This window comes from Eublepharis macularius, chromosome 9 (genome assembly GCF_028583425.1).
Source record: "Eublepharis macularius isolate TG4126 chromosome 9, MPM_Emac_v1.0, whole genome shotgun sequence".
In the NCBI taxonomy this organism is placed as follows: Eukaryota; Metazoa; Chordata; class Lepidosauria; order Squamata; family Eublepharidae; genus Eublepharis; species Eublepharis macularius.
In genome coordinates, this window is record NC_072798.1 from 105354500 (window position 1) to 105376024 (window position 21525).

The 21525-nt window shown below is 49.5% G+C and overlaps 2 protein-coding genes across 5 annotated transcripts in view; one reads left to right on the forward strand and one right to left on the reverse strand.

Annotated features, from left to right (window-relative positions):
* Positions 1-15448, reverse strand: part of OPTN (optineurin) — a 29032-nt gene extending 13584 nt beyond the window's left edge. Inside the window, exons 1-7 of one of the 4 annotated variants that reach the window (XM_054988449.1) lie at positions 15374-15448; positions 12659-12835; positions 9804-10006; positions 8812-8979; positions 5421-5494; positions 4251-4388; positions 2613-2712 (exon numbers count right to left, since the gene is read on the reverse strand). In XM_054988449.1, the coding sequence (XP_054844424.1) occupies positions 2613-2712; positions 4251-4388; positions 5421-5494; positions 8812-8979; positions 9804-10006; positions 12659-12824 (849 nt within the window). In that variant the 5' untranslated portion in view covers positions 12825-12835; positions 15374-15448. Of the gene's footprint in view, positions 1-2612; positions 2713-4250; positions 4389-5420; positions 5495-8811; positions 8980-9803; positions 10007-12658; positions 12836-14007; positions 14033-15322 lie in introns of those variants that run through there. The other 3 variants (XM_054988451.1, XM_054988448.1, XM_054988450.1) reach the window with 3 other exon arrangements.
* LOC129335370 (basic proline-rich protein-like) lies at positions 14656-20377 on the forward strand. Its single transcript, XM_054987806.1, has 3 exons — positions 14656-14694; positions 14809-16213; positions 18103-20377. The coding sequence occupies exons 1-3, from the start codon at positions 14656-14658 to the stop codon at positions 18144-18146; spliced, it is 1488 nt and encodes a 495-aa protein (XP_054843781.1). The 3' UTR covers positions 18147-20377.
* Positions 20378-21525: the final 1148 nt, after the last annotated feature.

Here is a 21525-nt window from a genome sequence, read left to right on the forward strand (position 1 = left end):
CTTACCTGTGTGGATTTCAACCAGAAAAGTATACACCTCTGTATACTTTCATAAATGGGAGTTAGGTTATTTTGGGGGATATCAGAATTTGGGTGAGTGAGCAGCTATGTAGTAAGTCAGTTGTTAAGGAACAAATAACTTGTATGTGATGGCAGGCAACCCTTTCCAATAGGCCCCTGGCAGCTACTGCTAGGAGCTTCTTTCTCTGGGTCCATCTCTGGGAGCCTTCCTTTTGGTCTCCTTCCCCTACAGGACCTGACAGCTGGGCCCCCCTCCACCAAGGCCGAATTTTCCCCCGGGCTCTCAGGCAGTCATCTATTTTCGGCCTCCCAACAGAGCTCTCCCTCAGGATTCAAGCCGCTCTTTTAACCAACCATTTACAATGGTCATGTTTTACATTCTCTCACAACTCTCCCTAAACTGACCTCATCAAAGGGCCAACTAGATATTAGCTGTTTAAATACATTGGGTCCAGGTTCCCTGCAGCCATACAGCAGCTGAGGGGAATGGCTGTTAAAAAAAATAAAGCAGTCTCTGATTTCAGAACAATGCTGTGGGGGAAGAAAGGCTCCTGCCTCCCCCTCAGCAGTTTTATGTTCCAGAAGAGTGCTGGGGGGGCATTATTCCCCCATTTTTGCTGCTCAGCACCTCTGGGTTTGCCTCAGGGAAGTGCCACCATTTAAAAAAGCGAGCTCCCAGTCAGGAATTCACTTTAAATGGGGGGGGGCTTTCTGGTTGGGATAAGCTTGATGTGGGGAATGAGGGGATCCTGCCTCCCCCCTGCTTGATGTGTGTGGGAGCAAAAATAAAAAAAAAAACCTGGCAGTGTTTCAGGGATGAAAAATACCGGGGGAGAGGAAGCATCTCCTCTTCTCCCTGAGTCATGGTATTCCTGAGCAGGATCAAGAGCACTGTGGTTCCTGACTGGGAAATCTCTTTTAAAATGGTGCACCTCTGAGGAGAATTTTTTTAATTAACATTTTTGTTTTAATAAAAAACTTAAAACCCCATCGAAAGGAAAAGAGGAAAAACACAAAAAACAGTAAAAGAGAAAATAATAATTATATATATATATATATATATATTTTTAAAACTATATATTGAACCCGAGGAGAATTTCGGAGCAGCCATCATGTGCAGATGGGCCCACAGTCAGCCACGCAATCTGCTTCCAAGACAGTGGATCTTGGAGCCACGAAAAGAGCGAGGGGGGAGGGGGGGAATAGAGTTCCCTCACAAATGGCTGCCTCCCGTCTTCTGCCGAACATCGAGGCTTCACCTTGCTTTAAGGTATGGATACAGAGCTAATAATACTGACGGTACAGAGGCAATTATGATGGAGATCATGAACATGGAGCCCTGTGAGTGTTCAAAAAGCCCTACATGACTGTTCGTTCTTATTAATCGAGGAGAGGCCTGCCAACTGCCTCTTGCACGAGTGTTTATCATGTGATGGTGCATATTCAGTTCTTTCCTAATATGTAAAATAATGGGTAGTCAAGATACAGTAGCTTATAGATATAGTTTTACTAATTGGCATAACTACTTTGGAATTAGACAGATCTAATAGGACTGGATTTTACTTGATACTAAAAATTTTGTTATGGAAATCTTATGACATCATTGCACTTTGTAACTGTTGAATGTTGTTGTTTTTTAAAAAAATGTTTAATAAAAGTTTTTTTTTAAAAGATACAGTAGCTGTTGGCATTTTATTCTCCTCCCTCTCCCCCATTTTATGCTTCTGAAGAAAGGGTAGGGTTTTTTCCACTTTACTACTGCAGGCTTCAGCTGCCCATCTACCTATGGATGATCACACACACGCACTGCCTGAAGTACGATCAACAGATGATGGAGTCCTAGGCCTGCCAGGATCCTGCTGGTGGCAGGAACCCCCCCCCCCCCGCCACCAGTGGGCACTTCCTGCCACCACCAGTGGCACCTTCTCCTGTCACCCAGCTGAGTGGTGTCGAGAGAAAAATGACGATTAAATGTGGGGGCAACGAACAACATCCCTACATGCTGACGTGACTCCCCATGTGCCTGGAAGTGACATCAGTGCGTCACTAGGGATGCTCTAACATTTGGGCAAAACTTTATGCCACATCACTAGTGATGTCATTACATTGCTGGCAAGACCTGAGGAAGTCTCTTGCCAGCTGCCAGCCTTGTACTGGCATCCCTGTTGTGGCCCCAGGCCTAGTGAGGGGTGGGTATCTCTTGACCTTTTTCCATCACAAGGATCCTGACCTGGAAGGGATCCATGCTGACCTCCCTCCCTCCCTCATTCAGCGTCTATACTGGCCAGGCTGGATCATTTGGAGCGCTGGTGAAATGCTGCCCGGCGCTGCCATCAGAGGTTCTGCCAGCCCCCTCTGCTCCTCAGGTTTGCTCAGAGGCAAAATCGCAGCATCACCCAGAAGGTCACAATGAGACAGCCACAATGCATGAGATCACCGCTGGCACTGATTAGCAGTTGGCTGCGAGCGAATGCCCTGAGAGGGGGAAGAAAGAGTGGCATCTGTGCGCAGATGCCACACAAGCATTCTGGAGTCCAGCAGGAGGAGTGACAGCTCTACACATTGTCATAGGAAACTAAAAATGCTACCTACACTCTCTGTTCTTGCCTCTGTGTCCTCCTCCTCCTCCTCTTGTTCCGTCTGAGTACCTCTTTCCAAGTGATCACCTGCTTTCTTCTCCATCTTCAAAAGTCTGTAAAATGCAAGAAGCCGGTTCCAGTTTTAAACATATTAGTATTTCAACAGTGCCTCTACAGGTTTGCAACAAGAAGAGTCAGCAGAACGTAACATTGGTATTTCCTCCAGCCCTGCACCGCCACCAAAACAACATAGCTCCCTTTTATTCATTATTCAATCACTTAGTTTGTGGCACTGGAATAGAAGACAGCTCTCGAGTGGTAAGCTCACGACCTGAGTTCGATCCTGGCGGAAGCCAGGTTCAAGTAACCAGCTCAAGGTTGACTCAGCCTTCCATCCTTCCGAGGTCAGTAAAATGAGTACCCAGTTTCCTGGGGGTAAAGTGTAGATGACTGGGGAAGGCAAACCACCCCGTAAAAAGTCTGCCAAGAAAACGTCGTGATATGATGTCCCACCATGGGTGAGTAATGACTTGGTGCTTGCACAGGGGACTACCTTTACCTTACTTCCTTTAGAAACAGCACAGTCCAAAATCTCCAACTCACTAGCATCCCCAGTGGAAGGGTTAACTCTCGTTTTTGTGTTCACAAAGTACTAATAGATTGAATATAGTTGTAGACAGTGTGCTCTGTGGCTGTTAGAAAGTGATCTGCAATGTCATCCTAAGTTCATTCCCTTCAGTATAGTTAGAAGGGCTTAACTCTGCTTACGATGACCCTGCTGGCCAATATAAGAGAGCCGGTTTGGTGTAGTGGCTAAAAGCGGCAGGATTTTAATTTGTAGAATCCGGGTTCAATTCCCCACTCCTCCCCTTGAAGCCAGCTGGGTGACCTTGGGTCAGTCACAGCTTCTAGGAGCTCTCTCATCCCGCCCCCCCCACACTTCACAAGGTGATTGTCATGGGGATAATAACACACTTTGTAAACTGCTCTGAGTGGGCATTAAGTTGTCCTGAAGGGCAGTATATAAATCGAATGTTATTATTATAAGTAAAAAAGTGTAGATGACTGGGGAAGGCAATGGCAAACCACCTCGTAAAAAGTCTGCCAAGAAAACGTCATGATGCAATGTCACCCCCGGGTCAGTAATGACTCGGTGCTCGGTGCTTGCACCTTTACCTTAAGTAAGAACAAACACCAAGAAAATCTTTGGATACAAAAGCATGAAGTGGAAGACCTTAACAACGAGTTACATTGCTCTGTTTTGTAACAACTCTACACAGGGCTTTTTTTCTGGGAAAAGCGGTGGTGGAACTCAGTGGGTTGCCCTCAGAGAAAATGGTCACATGGCTGGTGGCCCCGCCCCCCTGATCTCCAGACAGAGGGGAGTTGAGATTGCTCCCCCCCCCCCGCGCCGCCAAGCGGCACCGAGGGCAATCTAAACTCCCCTCTGTCTGGAGATCAGGGGGCGGGGCCACCAGCCACGTGACCATTTTCAAGAGGTTCCACTGCATTCCTGCTGAAAAAAAGCCCTGACTCTACAGGGTTACTGCTTGGAACCATCAAGAGTGCTTTTAACAGTCTAGCTACATGTCTTCTAGCAGGTCAGCTCTATGCTCCCAGCGGAGTTTTTTATTCAGTCTTATTTTAATACCTGTCCTTGTGATCCTGAAGTTCCTTTTCCAATACTTCTCTCGCCTGAGTCTCATTCCTGAGGCAACGAAGAAGCTGGCTGACAGTTAATTCTTCAGACTCCAAACAGGTTTTCGTTTCATCCTCAGACCTGCTCCTACTTGGATGAAACACATAATGAGGACCAGTGATGCAAACACAGTGCACAGTTCCTCCGCAGGGTCCAGAACAAGTCATTCTGATTCAAATATGGCTTGCTGGTTCTCTGCAGGAGAAATAGGTGGGGACTTGTACCTCAATGTCAGTGCCATTTTAAGGTGAAAATGGAGGCTGTTGCAGAGAAGGAACATTAATCGTGCCAGACAGGACTAAAAGACAATTTTAAAATGCCCCTAAAAGCTGGAATTGTTGACGCCCCCACTCCATACGCAATTTAAGTGTTTACTGTTTGTGAAACACAACACCATGTTCCTTTGGACACAGAGAACTAGTTTTAAATCTTGGTCCCCCTTTGATAACTATAGCCCAATATGGCATATGTAGTCAGCAACGGAACTCAGAGTGGAGAAACGCACAATAAGAAGATGTGATATGAGAGGCTGTTCCTCTGAGAGGGGATCCCCACAGACCTTCTACTGAGAACAGTCTCCACACCTACCTGACAAGCCGATCGATAAGCCACACACACACTGATCGGCATGGTGGAAAACGACAACTCTCTTCAACTGGGAAGGAGGAGGGGGTGTTCTTTCTCCTACAAACGGTTTCTCGGATTAAACTTAATCCAGCCCTTCCTTTCTAGAGACCATAATGGGTAAGATTCTGCAGAAGGCAGCTAGACGTTGAAAGGATTCAGGGAATGAGGCAAGACCAGCCTTAGAGGCCACACAGAACTTGAGAAAGAAGCAGGTTCTCAAGCCCTGGATCTTCCGTGCTGATGTTCTGAAACAGCAGCTCACAGAATCGGTCCCAGGCACAATTGGTCCACTTGCGCCGGGAACTGCCCCAACCCCCAAGCTGTGCCAGGAAAAGGAATCCTGGAGCTTTGGTTGAGTTCTAAATGTGGTCACACAAAGATAAACGGCATTAAGGAACTTGTTACTGAACTCTGAGTTTAAATGTCTTTTCTAACAGAGGATGGGTAGTACAAAATAAAACCAGGTATAGGGGAGAAGATGAGACCTCTGCTTACATGAAGGCAGCCAAGGCCCCCATTTTCTTGCCATTTGGATCTGGATTTTCTTTCAAAGCTCCACTTACTTCTTCCTGTGGAAAATGAAAACAAACACAACTTTGAAACAAACGTCCTGCAAGTGAATCAAATTCTTTGAAGTTGATCCATCCCATTCACCAGCTATGATAATGCACGCTGCAGATACTATGTCAGTAATAACTGGAACTAACTCAGGGTCATTAACATTTAAATTGTAAACTCCATAACACAATGAAGCCAGAACCCTGTTATTTCAGTCGATTCCATTCTACCCCCTTGCCACACACACACACCTTCATTACAGAAACAAACAGAATGAAAACCACTTCTTTGCAAAAAAGGAATTGACCAGGAAAGATCTAGTCTGCCAGATTTAGAGATTTGGCCATCAGGTTTCCAGGCATACCATGTTTTTGAAAAATTGTTACCCAATGGTCCTCTACGTGCCACCTTCTGGGTGTTTATCTGCTTCAGGTTTCCCACTTGGCCCTTACCAGCGCCCCTTCCTTTTCCAGAGTGACCCTCACATTGTGGAATGGCCCTGAGGGGTGTGTGTGCTGTCCTTAGAAGTCTCTGGGAGGCACTGTAAGGCTGTTTTATTTGCCAGCTGTAGGGATTTTCTTTGGCGTGGGCGTGGGATTAATGGATACTTTTATTCAGAACGGTAAGATACCTTAAGCTACAAGGGTAGGGTACAAATATTTTAATTAATTATTAAGGTTAAAACCAGACATCTACCTTAAAAAAAAATCCCAGCAGCTTGCCCTGAGTGATAACAAACTCTCACAAGAAATGAACGCTGAACGACCTATCTAAGGCGTTCTCTACACGGGACGAGCTCATGTGGTTTCCTTGGTGCTCGGGCAGCTGCAGGTCCAGCGGACTGGCAATGGGGCTTCGGCATCCAAGTTTTCCAGCATTTTCCCTGCCCCAGACTCCCATGGCAGCCATTCCTCCCCCACTTTTAAAAGTCTGCAATTGAATGTTGTTATGGCATTAACATTAGAACAACGCATCTATTAGAGTCTCTGAACTCCAGCTTTCTTTAAAAAAAAGCCTCTTGTTTATCTACTGCAATCACTCCCCACCTTTCTCACTGAGAATCAAAGCAGATACAGAACGAAAACTGGAAAGGGGTAGGTGTGTTCGTCTATGGTGGTAAAGCAACACCTTAAAAACCAACATTTATTTCAAAATGAGCACTCAAGAGCCACAGATTATATCTGGAGAAGTAAAGTGTGACTCCTAAAAGCTCGTATTGTTTTTTAAAAAAATATGAGTCTTTAAGGTGCTCACTGGACTTTTGTTTTATAGAAGCGGGCAGGCATACCTTTGCAACAAAAGGGGTTAGAGCCCTACTTTTAAAAATGAAAACTGGGAATTTAAAGAGTCAGATAGCCATACTCTTGTAATATTATAACACTATAACAATAGTGAATTACTGATTCTTTTAAAAGCCCTTGGGTGGCGAGCAGGGAAATGGTTGCCATGCAAGGGGCTGAGCCCCCCCCCCATGCAGGCAGGGCTGGGAAAGACCCAGACTTCTCCTGAATATCACAGCAAAGCAAATTTGGGAAAGAAGACAGGAAAGACGGGGGAAGCCCAAGAGGCAGGCTGAAGCACCACAATGCTGCCAGGAAGCTGGGGGGGGGGGGGAACCCTGCTTCCCAAGAGCATCCAACCTGTGTAAGAAATTTGGAATATATTCTGGGGGAAGAGAAAGGAAGGTGGTGTTGAGGACAGGGTTATTTTCATAGTATCAGACAAAGCAAACGGGAGGTGAGAGAAACCAGGACATTTCAAGGGGAAATCTCCAGCCAGGAAACAATGGCTGCTCTAAAGCAGAATACCTTGTTCTATGGTAAAATCCACCCAAGAGTGTTGTGTTGAATGCAAACAGGCGCATTTGCTGCTGTCTGTCCTCTGGAGCCTGACATTCTCTAAGCAAGAGGTAGCACTTCTTATGTTCTCAAGAAGAGGAAGTATATATTTTTCAAATAGTGGGTCAGATCCCTACAGATCTTCTCTCCTACATCAAGGGAAGGCTCTTTCCACTAGGGAAAAGTGCCTCTGCAAGCAGAACAAGTGTGTTTTACTGACAAGTCAATCCCCTGTCGGCTGGTGAAGATTTGTAATAAGCTCAGCATTCCCTGATCTTGTCAGATCTCAGACGCTAAGACGGGTTGGTCTTGGTTAGTAATTGGATGAGAGACCTCCAACAAAGACCAGGGTTGCAGAGGCGGGCAATGGCAAACCACCCCTGTTAGTCTCTTGCCATGAAAACCCCACCAGGGGTTGCCATACGTCAGCTATGACTTGAGGGCAGGATTTCATTCATTTCCCCTAGCAGTTAAAAGCGAATGTGCTGTGCACAAGAAACAGACAGATGGCAGAATAATATGAAGATGTGGAATCTTGTCTCTTTCAAGACTATTTCTTTACGTGATGCTGTGTGTGTGCGTGCATGTGCATGTGTGTGGAGTGGCTAGACAAAATGTCCTTGTCAGTTCCATGTATCTCACAGAAAGCCCCCCCCCCCGCCATTTGATTGTCTCTTCCTGCCAGGAATGTTTTGGGGCTCTGTGCACTTCAGTCAGATATGTACTCTGGAGGTGTGAGCCAAGGGGCGAGAGCACAAGGTCTCTTGGCCCACGGCTCTTAGCCTGGGGCACAAAGCTGGGGCCCAGCGACTGTGGTCAATGTCTACAAGGCCCCCACTTTCAAAAGATGGAAACCTTCACCAGAAACCATACCCAGAGACCAGGAACAGCAAGCATAGAGCAACACCTGTTGGACAATGTTAACTTCCAGGGGTCATTTCATAGAAAAAGAGCCGGAAGAACTCATTAGCATGGCTCATTAGCATAACTCATTAGCTTATGCCATGCCCCTTGCCATCACCGGAAGTGTGTCATTGGTATAGCTGCTTTGCATACGCCACACCCCCTGACATCACTGTTTTGGACCCAGTCCTGGCCATTCAAGGCCAAAACTGGGCTCAAAATGGCAAAGAGGCTGAAAAGGGGCCTAAAATGGTCAGGATCAGGCCGCCGCTGAGCGGGAGCGTGATCCACCACCTGTCAGAGGCCCGATCAGGGCCATTTCAGACCCAATCCAGGCTGAAACAGGCCCAAAATGGCCGAGAGTCAGGTGGGCGGGGCCACCTGACATGTGACCTCTTTGGGGAACTGCCGGAACTGCGTTCCTCCTCAAAATGAGCCCTGTTAACTTCAGTACATTATGACTGTGGCCCTGTACTGTTGCATGGTTATCTGTGGACACTAGCTTGTTGATTGTGGGCTGTTCGGCCTCCATCCTCCCCAGAACACCTGATGGATGGCACCTGACACAGGAACCTGGGACAGCTTACGTGCATCCTGATCTCGACGAACGAGTCTTCGGCGGTCGCACTGCCCAGCTTCAGCTGCAGCTCCGAAACTATGGCTACCAGATCAGCCTTCTCTGCCTGGAGCTTGGTCACCTGTGACTTCAGCTGTTCTAGTTCCTGGGTCAATTCCTTCTGGGAGACTGCATATTCCTAAGAGGAAAAGCAACGATGAAACAGCATTCATCACTCCAAGAATGCTGCAAGCCAGTTCTGGTTCTCCGATACTCACATTTGTATTTCCAAACACACATTTATCTTGTTCATATGTTACACGTTCAAGTGTTAAAAAAAAAACTTAGGCATGTGCCTCAAACATTAACCGTAGTCCAAACTTATTACATAATTGCTGAAAGAGGCAGTGAAGACTACACTGAAATGCTACATAAACAATACACTGATCTTGTGATTGTACCAGGCAATAATTCTGTCAAGTTTTTCCTCTTACTAATATGGGTTTCCTTAGTGCAGCTGGTCCTGGGCAGGAAACCTTTGGAGGTACTAAAAGAAGGGTTGTTCTATTAAGTGAGGCAGGCTGCAGTTAAGCAGAAGGCAGCGAATGGCAGAGTGTAGCATCTTGCCCAAATGGTGAAGGCCAGTGGGCAGTTTCTCCACAATGATTTTAGCCGTGGGATCTAAGAGGTGGCATGCAAATATCCCCAAAAATAAATAAGGCTATTCAGCTGTACACTCAAGCCTGTTGGGCAGGGCCAGCCCAGTTTAATTGAGTAAGTCAGAAAACTGCCTCAATCCACGCCACAGAACAACACCAAGTGACAATGGGAAACCCTCCGAAGGCCCCCAAGATCCACTGCTAGGCCCTCTGGTCTGTGCAATAGCAGAGCAAGCCCTGCCGCCGGGGTTCTACTGCCAGAGAAAAAGGAGTCCTCCTCAGAGGCTGAATTTGATGAAGATAGCTGACTACTTTGGAGTTTTTTAGACACATGCAATATGCATCCCCCTTCCATTCTATTTACATTTGTGAGTCTTTCTTCTTTTTCTTCAATAGTTTGGAGTTGCTTTTTAAGCAAGTCATTTTCGACACATTTGGCTGCCAAGCACTGCCGAGCTTCCTTGAATCTGGATTTGTAAAACCCCTGCTCTTCTTTCAGTTTTTCCCTCCACACAGAAAGTTCTTCAAAGCGATCCTTCATTGCTTGGTTGCGTTGCCTCATGGCTTCTGACAAGTACAAAAAAACCACCAAAAATGACATAATGTTGGAAAGAGAGAGACAAGGAATGGAGTCACAAGCAAATGTTTGTTGGAAATTTAGTGTGCCCGTTTTCTAGGTTAAATTTCACTGTACTAGCTATTCCACACCAGGAAAAACCAAAGAGATATTCTAGGCCCTTCCTTTTCTGTATTTCATCCGTCACAAAAGCAGTCCTGATGAGTTGGAATATGCCTATAAACAAATCACATTGCCACATTCAGTCACTAAGGGTCAAATTAGATGTGCAGGTATTTAAAGCGTTGGATTGGGTTCCCCAGACTTGATACAGGTTCCCTGCAGCCATACAGCACCTCTGGGAAATGGTCTCAGAGTGCCAAATGGTTTCAGAACCCCACCACATGGGGAGGAAGGGCCCCTCCCCTCCAGCCATTTTCCAAAATAGCAAGAGGGGAGGGAGTCTCTGTTTCTGCTGCTCCACATGGAGTATTCTGTGCCTGTGGAGCAGTAAAAACACAAACCCGGCCTGCAAAGCTACGTTCCCAGTGGGCAGGATAAAAGACTACGTTGGGACTGAGAGTCTGGTCTAGCCAGTAGGTTGGACAGCTCATGTCCAAGATGGTTCTTGCATGTCTCACTGGCTTCTGCTTGGAGGGGAACCATGGGGAATGTGCCAATGCACCGCCTGCTGCCCCCATGTGGGTCCAAGGAGGCCCGGGAGGTGATAGGTGTACCTTGCTTGGGGTGACAAAATACCTTGAACTTGGTTACTAGCAGTCCAGTTCAGCTCACCTGACACTCCCAAAGCACTCCATCTACAAATGCCCTAAGGTGGAAGGAGATCTATTTATAGTTCATGTTTCCATTTATACTCTGGGGATTTTTTTAGCCCAACGGACTGAATCAAGTAAACATGAACTTGAGAGTCAGCATGGTGTAGCGGTTAGAGATTTAGACTATGTTCCGAGAGACCAAAGTTTGAATCAGCACTCTGCTATGGAACCTTATTGGGTGACCTCGGGCCAGTCACTTTCAGTCAGCCTAGCCTACCCTATATGGTTGTTGTGAGGATGAAATGGACAAGAGGAAAACGTGCAAACTGCTTTGGGGTGAAAGGTGGAATGGAAATGAAATAAAATAAAAATAAATTTCAGCCCTACTAAAAATAGTAAAAACAAAAACAAAAACCCCAGCATAAACAAACAGCATAAAAAACCAGGACTCTCCTTCCAAAGACACATCAAGATAAAAATTGCCTTGACTTGCTTCTTTAAGGCAGTTTCTTTAAGGAATCTCACAGGAAAACAGAGCCGCGCAATTAATTCCTCACTAGGCAAGGGGAGACTTCTGAGGCAGAGGAATGTCAACACCCCACCGTCCCTTCTCCTCTCCCTCTCTCTCTCAGGGGTTTGTCTGGAAAAGACACCCCGCTTAATCCAGCCTCTTTGGTCCTCAGGTCCCAGCAACAGAGCTCCCCACTGCTCTATGCTGCAGAGCCTTCATTCTCTAGAGATCGGGCTGGATCCCCTAAAGCTACCTCAGTGCTCAACCCATGGTGGAGCTGGTGGGCTTCTGCTCGCTGCCGAATCTCCAACCCCAAATGCTTCATCCCTCTGAACTCTAACCGGGGGCGGAGGGCACAGCTGCCCTGTTACTGGTGGCCCAACATCCCCTTCAGCTCTGTTCACACCTGGCCAGGCCAGACATGCCATGGAGTTGCTACCCAACCCTGGTGGTCACTCTCAGCGCAGATACTTCTGATCTGCCCCTTTTTATATACAAAAGCAAAGTGGAGCCTCGCTAGCACGATGAAGCGGGAACCGATTTCAATGCTCTTAATGAAGGAGGACCGATCCCAATGCTTCAATGTTCTCTTGAACCCTCAAATTAAAACACCTCCCTCATTACAGACTATTGGAATGGATCTCTCTTGCCATCGAAGAACAGCTCCCCGCATCTGCCAGGAAGTCATTACCTTCCACTCAGAACTGTAGACTGATCCTGCCCAGGACAGCTTTGCTCTCTTCAGCTAGATGTCCAGGATCGGATCACTGTTCCAGCAGGAAAAAGCAGCTCCTAGTGGGACTTTCTGAAGTTAAGCTCAGAAACCTGTTGCATCCTTTACACCAGTAACTCAGATTGGCAGGATTATTATTTTCTATGCACAAAGGTCCTCTGTTCCTGCTAGCCTGTGTATCTAGTACCTTTTTATCCATCCCTTCCTCCAAAGAGCACAAAGTAGCAACCGTGGCTCCTCCTTCCACACCTTATCATCACAACAACTCTATGCGGTAAGTTAAGCAGAAAGAGAGGGAGAGAGAGTCTGCCCTGCCCAAGGCCACTGAGAGCCAACCTACAAGTGACGCCTGACACAGGTTGGACACTTGTCAGCTTCCCTCAAGTTTTGATGGGAAATGTAGGCCTCCTGGTTTTACAGCTTGGCTCTCCATTACAGCTGCAAGACCAGGGTGCCTACATCAAAACTTGAGGGAAGCTGACAAGTGTCCCACCTGTGTCAGGCGTCACTTGTAGCTTGGCTCTGAGTGAACTTCATGGCAGATTGCAGACGGTGAACGTTCCTTCCAGGGAGCAGCAAGTTTACTTTAGAAGAGACCAGCACAGACTCAGGTACAGAAAGAGGAACTGCGCAGGGTTTTCACCTTTCAGCTCATTATTCTCAGTGATGAGTCCTTTCATCTGCTGCACCATCTGCTCCACCGAATTTGCCACACATGCAGGAGGCGAGAGAGGGGGGTGCCCATTTTCCAAATTAGTCTTGCTGCACTGCCCATTTTCCGTAGGGAAACTGAACTCATTCCTTGACATCGTGATGGTCCCTACAAAGGAAAGAGAAAATACAATACATGTCTACTGGACTGCTATCCAAATTGTGCATGTGGAAAAAATCTAATTATTTGAAGTTGTATTATATTTCTTGCAGCGTTTATTTAAGTTATACTCGTTGCATCCAAATAGCACAGGTGAGTAATCTACTATCTTATGTTATACTTCCTGTCAGGGCTTTTTTTCTGGGAAAAGCAGAGGTGGAACTCAGTGGGTTGCCAGCACAGGACCACACAATGACATTACTTTGGGACATCTGGAACAAGGGGGGAGTTTTTTAAAGTTTAAATTGCCCTTGGCGAAAATGGTCACATGGCTGATGGCCCTGCCCCCTGATCTCCAGACAGAGGGGAGTTTAGATTGCCCTCCGCGCCGCTCAGGGCAACCTAAACTCCCCTCTGTCTGGAGATCAGGGGGCGGGGCCACCAGCCATGTAGCCATTTTCAAGAGGTGCCGGAACGCCGTTCCACCACGTTCCTGCCGAAAAAAGCCCTGCTTCTTGTATCTTTTATGGGGGGGGAGGGTGGGATAGTGGGTCTTCAACTTTTCCTGACTCTGGATCCACTGATCCTGGGACTCATTGAGCTGCAAATATGTGGCATCAGAGTCATGTGACGGGAAGAGGGGCAGCCAGGGTTAGGGCCCTCAGCGGTGTCAAGGGCAGCAGACCAAGAGAGCTGGGGATAGGAATTGCAAGCCAAGGGGCAGAGCCATGCAGGATCCCTCCCCATCACTTTGTGACCTGCCTGGCTTCACTCCCTTCACACAGCACACCCTCACTCGCTGTGTGTGCGCATTAGCAGCAGGTTCTTCAAAGGGGGGAGGCACTGTGAGCCAGCTGAGGGGCTCAACCCTTGGGCTGAAAAACACGGGGAGAGAAGGTACATTCTGTCTGAGAACAAAAACCAGAATAAGACAAAAACCCAAAAAAGTTCCCCAGCCAAATATATCCTATCCTCAAGCAAGACATTTCAGAAAGAATGGTGCTGGCACGTGTGGCAACACCACAAGACGACAGGCTCCACTTAAAAAGCACTTTAAATAAATTCAAATTTCACCATATGTCTTTCTCCATACAGAAAGCATGCCGTATGGAGGGAGGGGGGGGGAGAGGTGATTAAATTATATGGTTGTGTTTTCTTGCAACATACTGCTACGTTGTTACCTGCCTAGAGCCTCATTAGAAGAGGTGGGAGTCTGAGGTACAAATCTAAGGTTGTATATCCACACAAAGCCCCTGGGTGTCCATAGCCAGGGTCAATTGCAACTGTCAAGCACGTGTGCATACAACAAACTACATCCGTCCATGTGTGCAGCCAACACTGCGCTGAGCTGCCTGTAATCTTAAAACAAAAAAGTCAAGAGGAAACACAATTACAAAAACCACTGAGATAAGGGTCACTAAACACAATTAAAATTCATTCCTATCTAAAGACAAAACTTCAAATATTCAGTCCCCTTGGAAGTCTCTGGAGGAAGTGTTGATTGGTGCCTTCCATGTAATGATTCATTCATTTTTTCCTGATTATGTTGTTTGATATATGTACGATTTACAAGTATTTACACCTCCTCCCAGGAAGACTCCGAAACAAGGGTTAATCCAGAAGCTCTTCAGGAGGAAGATTAAAGAAAAAATGTTGTACTTGTTTGGAATGTTTGGACTCAACATGAAGTGTATTTAATGGTATAGGAGTAATAATTATTTCCTTACAATATGTATCGGTTGCTTGCTAGTAACTGAGCACGTGTGGATTGTATTGGATGCACTGCGTGTTGAATCAAGTTTTGTATACACACTTCTAACTGGCTAAGAATGAATTTCGAGGGTGCACAGCGACCCTACTATCAGTGTGTATGTGTGTGTGTGTGGGGGGGGGGGGTAATTGTAGTTGCAAGCTGAATAAAACAGGAGCCCGACAGCAGTTGCAACGCTCTCGCTCAGCTGCAAGGGCGGCCTTATTTGCAGGCGGCCTTTGCGCCGCTGCCCCGGCGGGAAGGCGTTTTCGCCCCGCGGGCGCGCCGGCTTCGGGAGCGCCAGGGACGCTCCTCCCCCTGGAAAAGCCCCTCAGGGCAGCCGAGCAGCACAACAACGACACGTGTGCGCAGCGGCGCCTTCGTGTGCGCGGGGCGGGTTTTAATACAGGAGGCCGAAAGCCCGCCCCGCCCGCGGCCTGCTCGGGTCAGCCCTGAGTGCCGGCGGTGCCGTTGCCAACGCGGCGGGAGGAAAACGTCCCCTCCCTCGGGGCGGGGCGGACGCAACCACATCGGGCAGGGCAGGGCAGGGCAGGGCAGGGCGAGTCGAGGGACGGGGTGGGCGCGGGCTTGGCCCGGCCGACAGAGCAGGGCGTGGGCGCTGGAGGCAGCCCGCCCGCGCCCTCCTCCCTCGCCGCCTGGGCCCGGCTGCACGCGGGGCCGAGCCGCGGGGGTGGGCAGCCGGCCTCGGCGCCCCGCCGCCCGAGCGGCTCCGTCTGTCGGCTTACCGGCGCCGCCGCCCGAAGGCTTCCCGGAGGAGGCAGGTCGCCGCCGCTCACCTTGGCGAGGCTGGAAGGCGGAGAGCAGCGCGGGCGCCCGCCTCTGCCTCTGCCTCTGCCGCTGGCCCTGCCCCGGTCAGCTGACGGCAGCGCCGCCCGGGCCGCCGCCTGCCCGGAACTTCGCGCCCTCGCGCCTGGGCTGGGGCTCCCGGGCGCGCCTCCTGGCGCTGGGGTGGGGCCTGCGGGGCTGGCGGGCGCCTGGCCCAGAGAAGCCGAGGCTGCGGCGCCCGGGGAGCCGCGCACAGCGGCCAAACAGGGCCGGCGCTGCAGTCCCGCGGCCGCCGGGGTTTGCCCTGGCCGGCGAAGGGCCCGCGAGTCCTTGCGCGCCGCTCGGCGCCTTGGCGCGTCCGCGCTGCCTTGAGGGCGTCTCGCCTGGCGGGGCTTGTCCCAGGTTGTCGCGCTCCGGTGGGGAAGGCGGCGCCGCAGAGCCCCGGGCAGAGGGCCGCCTTCCCACTCCAGGGGCCTGCGGCAAGTTCCGGGCGGGACGTTCCTGGTCCCCAGCCTGCCGGGTCGGCTCACGGAACCGCCTCTCAAGCCGCCGCGCGGGCCCCGGCTCTGGTGGCCTTTGGGAAGGTCGGACAAGTTCAGGGAGGAAAAAGCAGCGCGGGAGAGGCCCGGAGCCTCCGCGCCTTAGGGCGGCCTGCCCCCGAACCCCAATCGCTGCGGGGGGGGGGGGGAGGTCCGAGCACGAGGAGGGCGGCTGCCGGTTTCCTTTTGCACGCACAGTTGTTTCCCGAGGCCTGGGGAGGAGCAAGAAACGGTGCCGGTTGAACGGTTCCATCCAGTGGGGAGGCGTCTTAGCCTGTCATGGCGGAACAACGTTTGAACCCTTTTCAGGATGTAAGTTTTCAAAGGTGCAAGGTCCCTTGTCAGACGCAAATATAATAAAGCTCCGCCTGTCTATGTATTAAAAGGCGGGTGGGGTGCTTCAGAGAAGGGGCTCCAACTGGCCGGGATGCAGAGGCACCGTGCGAAACATAATCGGCTTGATCAGAGCAAGGAGACGTGCATGGAGGTGGGAAAGGCAGAAAATTAGCATCTGTCATGGGATGAGAATCTCATGTCCCTGCTCAGACTCCCCCCAGTCCATTGTCTTGAATGAATTCTCTTTCTGCTGGCAGGGACAGAGCGCTGCCCTGAGCTCGGGGAGATGTTTTGGGAGGATTTGGAGAAAAAATTATTTTAATTTTTTTATTTTTATCCGGCTCTCCCCACATTTTCAGCAGGCTCAGGGCAGATTACAAACTAAAGGTTAAAATATATAAAATAGTTATTATAGTTAACAATTCTAAAAACATCCAATTTACACAGTTAAAATACAATGATGTGAGCAGCATCACACCATCTCCTTTGGAAGCTTCTCTGCAGGAGAACTGTCACTTCTGGGTCAGTAACAGAATGTCTTGGAAACATTAAAACATTCTCCACCTGATTTATGGATGCTGTGATTTTTAATATGCGGATTGAAATACGTTCTCTCCTGAACCACTGAAAATGTTTCTCAACCACCTCTGTGGCTTTGGAGGTTTCAGCAGAAGTTGCCCCCCTCGTTCTCAAGGAGACCTCTGCAGAGTTAGACTCTTCTTGTTTTATTTTAAGAGGAAAGTGGCGCTGCTCATGCGGGCGAGTCTCTTCTGCACTCTGGAGCAATCCTGGCTTACCCCCAGTCCCAGCTGGAGGAGGTCAGGGGTGTCCAAGGCCATAGCGGTCTTAGGCTGCAGGCCTGGGAGTAAGCACCGTGGGATGAAATGAGGCTGGCGCTCTCAGCTAACCTATTTTTTAAAAAAAATATTTTAAACAGTTCTGTGCTGTCTTTTGGCCCAACTAGGATCCCTGAGATGATCGAGGTAATCTGTGAGTAGGCTTGGGAAATTCCTACAGAATTGGAGGTGGAGCCTCGATGAGGGCAGAGTTTGGGAGGGGAAGGACCGCAGCTGGCGATGAAGCCATGCTGACCGCCCTCCAAAGCAGCCATTTCCTTCAGGGGAACTGATAGGGGAGGTGAGGTGTAATTCCGGGAGGTCTCCTGCCCCACCTGGAGGCTGGCAACCTGGTCCATCGGCTGTGTTTCCTGTTCAAAGGGCAGGTCTCTTAGGAATTGTACTGGATGGAGGATTTCCCCTTTCTGTGGGCCGGATGATATTTGGGCACCTTCTAACCCAACCCCAACGCTATGATTCTTGGGCTGAGATAGGGAGCTGAGTCATGCTATTTGGGGCTCTGTAGTGGGGAGTGTTATTGTATCTGCCGCATTCACCTTCAGGTTTGGGTCTGATGCCATGACTTCTACTCAGCTCTAGTAATGCTGCAAAATATTGCCAGTTAATTTAAAATAGTGCAGAGAGAAGTTCAGCCAAATGCATTGTCATGTGCGGTTTTCTAAAGAGCCAGGAATCCGTTGCAAAGAGGTGGAAGCAAAGCCTGTTTTGGGCTTCCTGCCCAGATAAATGCATCCAAGTTTGCTGTGGACTCAGATTTGCTGCTAAAGAGTTCACTTCCAAGTGACGGATCTTAAAGCACCATCAAGGTGGCTCTTCCTCCGTTTATTAATTTTGGAGGCATTTTGGAATGCACATCATTATAACCTGCAAAAATGGCATAATTAATATACTCCCCCCACTGCCACCCATTAACAGTTGACGGAATGAAGAGTCTACTCACAGAACATTTTTTCAAGCAAAACTGAAATAACAGGTTTGTGCTTCTGACATGTTCTTCTGGTCTTGCAGATACCCAAATGCCTGGTGAAATATCTTCGAGAAGTGAATCATAGAAACAGAGAGGCAGAAGGGATCCCACATGTCTTCTAGTCCAACTCTCTGCACAATGCAGGAAATATACAGCTACCTCTCCCCCAGTGACCTCTGCTCTATGCCCGGAGGAAGGCCTCCAGGATCCCTGGCAAATCTGGCCTGGAAGAAAATTCCTTCCTGACCCCAAAGTGGCGATGGACATTACCCAAGGCATGTAAGAAGGGGCCACGAGAGCCAAGTACCTGCTCATCCCTTCATGCCCTCCTTCTCTTGATCTGCATATGTTCATACTGACTCACAGAATCAGCATTGCTGTCAGGTGGCCATTTAGCCTCTGTTTGTAAAACCTCCAAAGAAGGAGAGGCCACCACCTCCTGAGGAAGCCTGTTCCGCTGAGGGACCGCCCTGGCTGTCAGGAAGGTTTTTTTTGGTTCTGGTTTGACCTTCTGGGACAACAGAAACAACTCCATCCTTTATGTGACAGCCCTTCAAATACTTGAAGAGGGCTATCGTATCACCTCTCAGTCACCTCCTCTCCAGGCTAAACATGCCCAGCTCCTTCAGCCTTTCCTCATAAGACTTGGTCTCCAGACTCCTCATCACCATCTCCTCTGAACACGTCCCAGCTTGTCAACATCCTTTTAAAGTGTGGTGCCCCAAACGGAACATGGTACTCCAAGTGAGGTCTAACCAGAGCAGAGTAATCCACAGCTTTTGAGTAAAAATAAATCTGTCCAATGGAGGACCACGTCATACAGCTGATGAAGTGAGCTCCAACTCAGTAGAGTTTCTGCTGGAGTAGATTTTGTTAGTCTTGAAGGTGCCACGGGACGCCTGCTCCATTGAGCGGAGCTGGGCAGGGATGAGGTGCTGCCCTGGGTGGCAGCTTTTGGGTGTCATGAGAAGCAGCAGACAGGCAGAAAGACAAATATGACCCACAGGCACTATCCATTAAGAAATGTGTGGCACACGCGCCACTGAAATCAACCGGAGCTGGACAACAACGCTCCCTCGGCAGTGACTTAGTTGACACAGGCACAACTACTTGCTGGAGATCTGGATGTTGCTGAGTTAGCCTCCATAGGACTTTTTAAAAATTGCTAGCCTGAAGCCGTGTTTAGACAGTCCTTGGAGTGCCACCCTTTGACAATGCTTGAATGTTTTTGCAAGGTACCACTGGACTACCTATGGTGCTTGCTACGTCTCATGAGCCTCAGAAAGGAGGGCAGATGATGATGATGATAATGTGCTTATATACTGCCCTTCTTGACAGATTGCTCCACTCAGAGCAGTGCACAAAGTCAGTGTTACGATTATCCCCGTGATACAGCTGGGGAGCTGGGCTGAGAGGAGGGGCTTCCCCAAGGCCACCTGCTGAACTCATGGCAGGAGAGGGATTCGAACCAGCAGAAGGCTGACTTGTAGCCCAGCCAATCGACCACTGTGCTACAGCAGCTTTCAGTTCAGGTTAGGAGAGGAGAAAGAGCTATTATGCCAGGGAAAAAGGCACCAGATACCAGCACCTGGATCAGCTGCTCGAAGTGGGTGGCGAAATCAAAAAGAGTCCAGTAGCACCTTTAAGATTATGATTCTTGAAAGCTTATGCTACAATAAAATTGGTGCTACTGGACTCTTTTTGATTTCGCTACTGCAGGCTAACACGGCTAACTCCTCTGGATCTATGACCATGGAAAGCACCGAAGTGGGTGGGATTCAGGAAAGAGAAAATGGGTTCGATGAGAGAGGAGGAAGTGGACTGCAGGCGAGGGGCAGGAGGGGATAAGCCAGATTGAGGGCAGGCCAGGTAGGTGAGGGGGAAAGACAGCAGCCGTAAGCCGCTATGGGTCCCCACTGTCAAGAAAGGTTGATTAACTGCAGTGCCACACCGGCCCTCCTTATCCATGTAGGCCCTTGCTCTGTGGAGTCTTCCGTCTGCAGTCACCAGCCCTGATCTGCCTTACTTGAGGAAGCCTTTCCAGGTGCCCCTTTCAAAAGGGCTGATGCGGAGATGCTGCAGTCGCTGCCCTTCTTCAGCTGTCCGTCCCCTGCTCTGGCCAGAAGCCTCCCAGCGAGGCTGGAGAGGTCTCTGCTCAAATGCACGTGCTTGGAAATGCTGCAGCCTGCCAATTTTGTTGCTGCTGCGGCTGGGGAGATTCCCTCTGAATTGTTGATTAAGTATCAGAAAACTTGTCTGTTTCCTCCTGACCAAAAGACAACAACCCCGCTTGCTTTCTCCACCCCCCCCCCCCCCGCCCCCGTGTGTGCAGGGCTTTTTTTCTGGGAAAAGAGGTGGTGGAACTCAGTGGGTTGCCAGCACAGGGGGCAACTCTTGGCGGGAGGTGGTGCCCCTGATACCACATGTGCGCGCGCAAAGTTCACACATGCTCCCAGGGCCAGTGACGTCACTTTGGGTCAGCTGGGACAAGGGGGGAGTTTTTAAAAGTTTAAATCACCCTTGGAGAAAATGGTCACATGGCCGGTGGCCCCGCCCCCTGATCTCCAGACAGAGGGGAGTTTGGATTGCCCTCCGCACCGCCAAGCGGCGCGGAGGGCAATCCAAACTCCCCTCTGTCTGGAGATCAGGGGGCGGGGCCACCGGCCATGTGACCATTTTCAAGAGGTGCTGGAACTCCATTCCACCGCGTTCCAGTTGAAAAAAAGCCCTGCGTGTGTGGATTTAAGGGACACGTAGAGCGAACTGCTTGTGACACAGCCAGGAAGGCACTGATGCGCCGGACAGGCTTGTTCATTCCCAGCCATTAGCAGCCAGGGAGGTGACTGGCAGCCAGGAGAGCACCGGTGTGCCTTGCTTGGGCCCTCTTTTCAGTAATGCAAATGAAAAAAGGGAAGTGGTACAGCAGTCTCTGCCGGTAAGCTGATGGGCCAGGGTCACAAGGAGATGTCGGCCAAGTCGGCCTGGCAGCGCATGAAGACTGCCACATCCCTTTAGACGGCCACTGGCAGGGCAGATCATACAGAAGGAAGGTATAGGGGAAATGGAAGAGGGCAGCGGTTGCCAAGCTCCAGGTGGTGGCTGGAGATCTAGAATTGCAACTGGTCTCCAGAAAATAGAGATCCGTTCCCCAGGAGGAAATGGCTGCCCTGGAGGGTGGACTTTATGGCATTATAGCCCACTGAAGACCCTCCCTTTTCCAAAACTTGTCCTCCCCAGGCACCACTCTGAGTCTCCAGGATTTTCACAGCCCAGTTGCCCATAGCACAGAAAGGGAGTTAATGTTTGGCATGCAGAAGGCCCCAGATTCCTTTTCTGACAGAAGCAATATAGGTAGTGAGACTTGAAAATACCTTTGCCTGACAGCTGCTGTCCTCTGCCCCTTTCCCCAGAGTAGACAATGTTATGACTCATTATGAAGCAGCTTTATATACAAACTAGCAACA